The sequence below is a fragment of the Ochotona curzoniae genome, unplaced genomic scaffold (genome assembly GCF_017591425.1).
Source record: "Ochotona curzoniae isolate NIBS_2020 unplaced genomic scaffold, NIBS_Ocur_1.0 patch139, whole genome shotgun sequence".
NCBI lineage: Eukaryota > Metazoa > Chordata > Mammalia > Lagomorpha > Ochotonidae > Ochotona > Ochotona curzoniae.
In genome coordinates this window covers 9,138-16,010 of record NW_024466683.1, presented here as the reverse complement: position 1 = coordinate 16,010, position 6,873 = coordinate 9,138, and the positions used below count along the sequence as shown (strand labels likewise).

Genomic DNA, 6,873 nt, shown 5'->3' with positions numbered 1-6,873 from the left:
TTGGCACACATGGGAGCCAAGTTTGAGTGCAGGCCTGGTTGGGGTTCTTGGGAGGGGCACATGAGGCTGGGTCTGGGGACAGGATGGGATGGGTTGGGTTGTAGCACCTGCTGGCACATGTGAAAGTCAGGTCTGGGACTAACTCAATAGGGGCTCTTAGGAGCCAGCCTGATGGGTTCTCTGCTTTTGATCCCCAACCTCAGGGAACACCACACACACATCTGGCCTCAGAGCACATGCTGTGGGCCTGGGCTGCCCACATTGCTTATTTCATGGAAGGAAAGACCATATACCAGGATACACATGAAAGATAACACAGCCGACTCAACAGAGGACTTCGAATGCCTCACCAAAAGATGGAAAGAGAAGCAGGTTGAACAACCACTGTAGGCCAAATTCTCCCTCTGGGACCATCTGTCTCCTGGTGCTGATGTGATCTGGCAGCAAGCAGTAGAAAAACATCTTTTTCCCCAACTCCTACCCTGCAGTCACAGGAAGGAGGGCAGGGTCCTTCCCCTCCCCCGCTCCCTTCTCCTTTCCCCCCATCCCTACCTATCACACCCAGAGACTTGCATGGGTCTGTAATCCCCTCACCTATGAAACAGACACTTAAAAGTAAGTAAATTTAAATTAAAAAAAAAAAGGCTGGTTATCAGGGTGTGGGTGTAGCTGTTCCCCTGTGACCATCTTGTCCCACCCAGTCATCCCTGGCTGTGCGGGGCAGCAGGGCAGGTGTAGTAGAGTGGGTGACCATGCAAAGGAACAATCCAAGGAGAGCGAGAGATTTAAATGGGGGCCTGAGGCCTCTGTAGCAGCAGGACTCACAACCCTGCAAACAAGGGGGGCACCAGTCAGCTCACCTGTTCACAGGGCCAGGAACCTGGAACTTGAGCTTCAGTGGCTCCCTGGGCTCACCCAGGAGACGGAACAAAGACAAGGCAGTGTGGCATTTTATTTTTATTAGAAAACCCCATTCAGTAAGCGCTTGCCTGACTCAGAACAAAGACCCGAGGCCTACAAGGGTCCACAGCTTCTGTTTCATCTTCCATACTCTTCTGAGGTGGAGGGGGAGAGTGGGTGCTGAGGGGGCGAAGAGGGTGTCAGGTGGTCTCTGAAGTGCGCCTCCTGGACTCCTGAGAATTCACTTTGCCAGCAGTACACCCACAGCACCTTGGGAGAGTCCCAGAGGGGCCTCCTAGGCTCCGGGCAGCTGCCAAAGGCATTCCTGCTTATATGGCTTCACAGTGGAACCAAGGATGCCCTCACAGACTCTTGGGTCCCGGCTCCTTCCCTCTGGCAGGGGACAGGCCAGGACCCAGGGGAAGGCGGTCAAGGGCTGAGGGAGAAGAGACTGCATTTGACATAGCTCTGGGAGTCTGCAAAGCACCTGGATTTCTTAGAAGAGGGCTGCAGAAGCCCCATTCAGTTCTTCTTGGGTTTCGGGGTGTCGTATTTCCTCTTGCTTGAGTACCATAGTAGCAGTGGGATGCCGATGGAGGGAAGGGTCATGACCCCGAAGGCTGCCCAGTCCAGCTGTGAAAGAGAAAAGCCATGCTTAGGGGCGGCAGGTGCTATTTAGCTTTCCTCTCCCCCCCCACCGCCCCCCCACCTTTGGCCAGGAAGGTTCTTTTCTAATCCCTGACTGTCTCCATCAGAACAGCTCTTTTCTAGGACCCATCTCTTTTCTAGGCTACAAAGTCAAAGCCAGGCTTGCCTCAGCCTGCACTGGATTCCAGGCCATCGTGGAGAACGGGGATGCTTGGGAGTTGCCTGACAGCTGAGTCTTCTGTGATACCCCCGACTTATACCTTAGACCCCCTTTTACACGCTGCCCTGCAACACTGACTGAATTGCATCCCATTCCTCCTCGCAGCTGAGCTGCCCCCACATCCTGGGACACCTGACTGTTTCCTTCTGACTGAAACAGCCCTTGCAGAAAGCCCTCCCTACCTCTGGAAGCCGGGCTCCATGGCCCCGCCCTGCTGGTGCCTTGCAGGACGCCTCAGCCACAGCTGCCTTCTCCCTGCTTACTCGTCCAGCCCTCCACAAACCGTCATGTTGTTAACAAAAGGGACCTGCTCATCATTTTTCCAACTGAAGCACAGAAGGAGCAGATTCCCTCACACAGCATTCTCAGCACCTCTTCACAAAACATCCTCTCTCCTCAAACAGTCCACTTCCAAGTTCCCACCTAACTTGCCCAGCACCCCACGATCCTTTCATCTTTGAAACTTCAAGACTGACCCAAGGCTGTAAGATGGGGCTCTACTCAAGGCAGCACTGAGAGAAAGGCCAGCTGAATGGCCCTGGCAATTACTCTCATCGTCAAAGACCTCTCCTCTGGGCATGGTTAAATTGGGACAGTTAGTGGCTGCCTCTATCAGAAACACAAGCAAACAAACAAACCAGATAAGCAGGGCAAGAACCAATCAACAAAACCAATCTTCTAAGGAGGCTGAAAGGGCCCACAACCGAAGTGGTGTGCTTACACCAGAGGAATGATGGGAGAAAAGCTTACAAAATGGGGGGAGAATCTCCTATCAAACTCCCGCTGGGCCAGGATGCCTCCCTGTCCAGGCGCGCTGGTAGAGCCAATCTGAAAAGAAGAAAAGACGGGCTATTAAGGATAGTCTCTAGTCCATCTCACCTGCGAGTTCCAGCCAACCAGACCCTAAGGATCAGCTTCTTAGCTCCCGCAGATCCGAGAGTGCTTAGAGGGAAAGTTGAACTGCGGAGCTGACGAGTCTCTGAGAGGGTCGCCCACATGGAGGGATACACCAGGAGCTGGGAGACCTCCGAAACACCTCCTTGGCCAGTCAACTCAAGCCAAACCCGTCCACCTTTCCCCTCGTACTCTGCAAAGGGGTGAGCTGCTCGCTACCCCTGGCTCCTCTAAGAGGCCAGGAGTGTACTGGAAAAGACTCACCTTGGCAATCATCTACTTGTTCCCTAAGTGTAAATACACTTCACTTCTTGGCCTTGCAGGGTTGAAGGATTCTGACAAGGAGAAAGCTCTACCCCAGTGTATGCTAGCAGACAAGGGGTCTGAGCCTGCCCCACATTCCTGTGTTTTGAAGAGAGGCAGCCGAGAACTTGGAGCACACTGCAAACAACTTTGTTCTACAGTGGTAGCAGAGCCTTTGACCTATTAACCCATCTGGTACCAGGCAGAAACGCATAGTCACAAGGACACATGATGTAGAAGGAGCTAGAATGACAAGACAGTGGCTCCTGTGGTCAGCAAGAAGAGATTTCCAAAGTGCACTGACAGTTGGCAACTCTCAGGTTTCTTAGTTTGACGGCTGATTCTGCTAGGTCCCTTTCCTACCACACCCTCCCTCACTGAGCAGTCACCAGCCATTTGCATAGTCTTGTCACAGGGCCACCCACTTTGGCTTCATAAATGTATGACCTAAGCTGGTTTAAGGGTCTCCTAACCTTGGTATTCTTGTGGGAATACACATCGCAGGGGCTCCATGCATGTCTGCGAACTTTTCCAGCAATTAAGCATTATTTACTGGGGATGGAGGAGGGTAGGACTAGCGCAAGGTCTCAATTGGCTAATCCTCCCCTTCAAGTGCTGAGATCCCCATATGGGTGTTGGTTCATGTTTTTGCTGCTCCACTTCCTACCAAGCTCCCTGCTTGTGGCCTGGAAAAGAAGTGGAGGGTGGCCCAAGTCCTCTGGCCCCTGCACCTGCATGGGAGATACTAGCTCCTGAATGGCTCAGCTCTGGCTGTTGTGGCTCTCGCAGGAGTGAGTCAGTGGATGGAAGATCTTTTTCTCTTTCTCTCTATAGATCTGCCTTTCCAGTAAAAATAAATCTTAAAAAAAAAAAAAAGATTTACTACTCGTTCCTGCTATTAACAGGGGATGAAGAAATGAAAGGCAAAATCCTTGGCTGCATTTATGTGTAACTGGAAGGTGGCAAGGGGCAAAGGGGAAGAGCCTCCAAGCCAGGCAGTAATTCAATGTTTAAGCCCCATCAGCGCTACATTTAGATGTGATCAATCACTATTCACCGAAGGACTGAGACAAGAGAAAAAGGAAGTGTAGAATGGAAAAGACAGGAACAAGGAGACACAGGTCAAGCTTAAAACTTAAGTCTGGGGAAACTTTCAAATAACTAAGCGGAGGCGACAGAAAACTTCAAATGCAGAACAGGGAGGAAGGGGGACATGAAGGAGCTTGTCCTGAGGAAGAAGAGAGGGTCTATATGGGCACAGCGAGAGAGAAAGCAGGAGAGGCAGAGGACGGCTCAACCACAGGGAGGTGTGCAATGAATAACAGGAAACTGGCAGTAATCCGACAGCAACCCGAAGACATACTGGGTAGGTAAGGACAAAAACAAACTGAGCAGACTAAGAGGAAAGCATGAGGAATGAAGGCAAGGGAATGCTATGCTATGCCTCTCCTGTCCACCTCAACCACCAGCTCTGGGTCATACAGTCATACTTCTTTGAGACAATACCAAGTTTTCATCCAAGTTTATGACCCATATTCAGAATGCAGTGGCTACTGTGGACATTTTCTCCAAGGTTTCATATGGAAGGTGAATCCACACTAGATGCAGCTAAGGGTCTGGGGAACTCACCACAACAGGCCCATCCTCCTGGGCCAGGTAAGTGATGGTTGCTGAGGTGAAGTTAAAATACCCAGCCTTGAGGGGGCGCAGGACCACAGTGTGGGAGACGTTGCTAGCGCTGGCCCGAGGGTTAAGGAAAGTGAAAAGAAGCTAAGGTGGTCAAGATGCTTCAACCTAGGCACTGCATGGACCATTCACAAAACATCTGCCAATGTGTATAGTGATCTGCAATACTCAGTCGCAACAAAAAAGGCTTTTTTAGGGCTCAAGTGTGTCGTACAAAACATCTTTCTAGGCAAAGTCCATCTTTCCAGCTAAAGGCAGAGTGTCTAAGCTACATACCATATCAAAGATTGTAAAGGATACTTTCAAAACAACATACGTTAGAGTTACTTAAGCTCACTGAAAAACTTTTCACTGACTGTAACGGAAGAAAGTGACAATGGGGGGTGGGGTGCACAGTGAGCCGGGGAAGAAAACAAAAAATACAAAGAGAATATTCACCTTCCCTAGAAAATCTAAACATACGTTAATTTGCAAGGGGAAATAAACCTGATTCAATACTCAGGAAATGACTGGTAGATCAGGGTAAGAGACTCATCGACTAAGAGACTGTGACAGGCTGCCCAGGCTCTCTAGGAGAGCACCCCAATGGATTTCTTTTAAAAGCACCTTAAACATCCTTGCATGACCCCAAAGATGACAGGTGACTAGCCATGCACACCCAGTGTGCTTCAAGCATCCCCGCTACTTCGCTGGGAATGCCTCATCACACTCTCACTCACAAAACCACCACCAAGCCTTCATAACCCTTTGCCAAGAGGATACGGGGCAATCCGGTCCCATTTGACATTGAGCATTCCAGAGACAATGCCAAAATCTTCTGGAGGGAAGGAATCATCTGATAATTCCACATCTAATGCAGCACTGGAAAATGAAAGGAGCAGAAGTGTTAGTAGTCACAGGCATAAAGTTATAGCAATCAAGACTGGTGCAGTGCCACAGTAGGCTAATCCAGCACCATATGGGTTGCCGGTGCCACAAGGCGGAGGATTAGCCTGTAATACCACTGCACAGCCCCTCTCCCTCCCCAAAAATGGTCTTTTACAGTTCACAGTCTAATAACATCTGCCTTTCCAAAAACTAGGCCCAGCAGTAAATTCTTTCACCCATGAAACTTGGCACTGGCAGTCTCCCTCAGAAAAATCCCACATCCCTGCCGAGATGCTCCCTGTGCTCCCATGGACCAAGATCGCAGAGTCCCCTCACCTGGAGCCCACATTGTAGATGTTGTATTGCAAGGTCAGGTCGCGCCCCTCCACTGCATATCTGTTCAGCAGCGATTTGGACGCCAAGAGTCTGGCTCCCTCCTCGGCTCGAGTGACAGCACACAGAGCCACTGCCACCAAGGCCAGCAGCCTCATCTGTGGATATTCCAGAGGAGTGACCAATCCATTCAAAACCGAGCAAAATCCCCCTGGAAACCCTCTCTCCCAGGCTCCTAGCAAAGTAGCAAGCACCCATCTGCACCGACCCTTCCTCCTGATGCCCCTAGCACCTCCGCCTGCAGCCCCCGCATCCCTCCTGCCCTCTTCGGGGTCTCAGAGTGGACAGCCTGTGGCCAGCACGGGGCTTGCCCAGCACGCCTGATGACGGCCATTCTGGGGTCCGCAGAGCATCTAACGTTCCCGCGCACGGGAGTCCCCACGGCTGCTGCTTTCCGGGGACACCCCTGCCCCCATCGCTCGCTCGCGGGGTCCTCCCGAAGTTCCCGAACCGCAGTCCCCCGCGCAGGCCATCCCTCCTCCACCCCCACCCGTTCCCGGGTCCCATTCCGCTCCGTCCCCTTTGCCCATCTCGTCAATGTGACACGTCCTTCGGCCGGCGCACCGTCCTGCCCCTCCGGAGCTAAGCCCCAGGCACCGCGTGAGGAGTGGACAGGACACTCGCCTCTCCGGCTCCGACCCCCCACGCCTCAGGACTCACCGTGCGCATCCCCAATGCTTTTCGGGGAGCCACCTAGACCGGAAGAGAGCGTCAGCACCCGAAAGACCGGAAATAAACTCAGGCCGGAACCCAGTTACTTCACCCAATGCCTGTGGGAGTTGTAGTTCTTGGAAGAAGCTCCACCTTCCTCTTTGTAGGGCTTACCCGGTTGGCCTGTCTGGGCGCCCTCTGGCTTTTTCCATGCCGTGAATGATCGGTGTATTATTAAGTGGTTTGGAAAATTAGGAGACCTAGACATTGAGATCATCGATTTAGGCTGTCGGGTGTGATGTCGAATTAGG

At 51.9% G+C, this 6,873-nt stretch overlaps 1 protein-coding gene across 1 annotated transcript; it reads right to left on the bottom strand.

Annotated features, from left to right (window-relative positions):
- Positions 1 to 944: 944 nt before the first annotated feature.
- LOC121166422 (translocon-associated protein subunit beta) lies at positions 945 to 6,632 on the bottom strand. The gene is made up of 6 exons (XM_040995518.1): positions 6,572 to 6,632; positions 5,855 to 6,009; positions 5,414 to 5,512; positions 4,595 to 4,703; positions 2,519 to 2,596; positions 945 to 1,533 (listed from the first exon to the last, which is right to left on the bottom strand). Exons 1-6 carry the CDS (start codon positions 6,578 to 6,580, stop codon positions 1,423 to 1,425), a joined length of 561 nt encoding a protein of 186 aa, XP_040851452.1. The 5' UTR covers positions 6,581 to 6,632; the 3' UTR covers positions 945 to 1,422.
- Between the last annotated feature and the right edge of the window lie 241 nt (positions 6,633 to 6,873).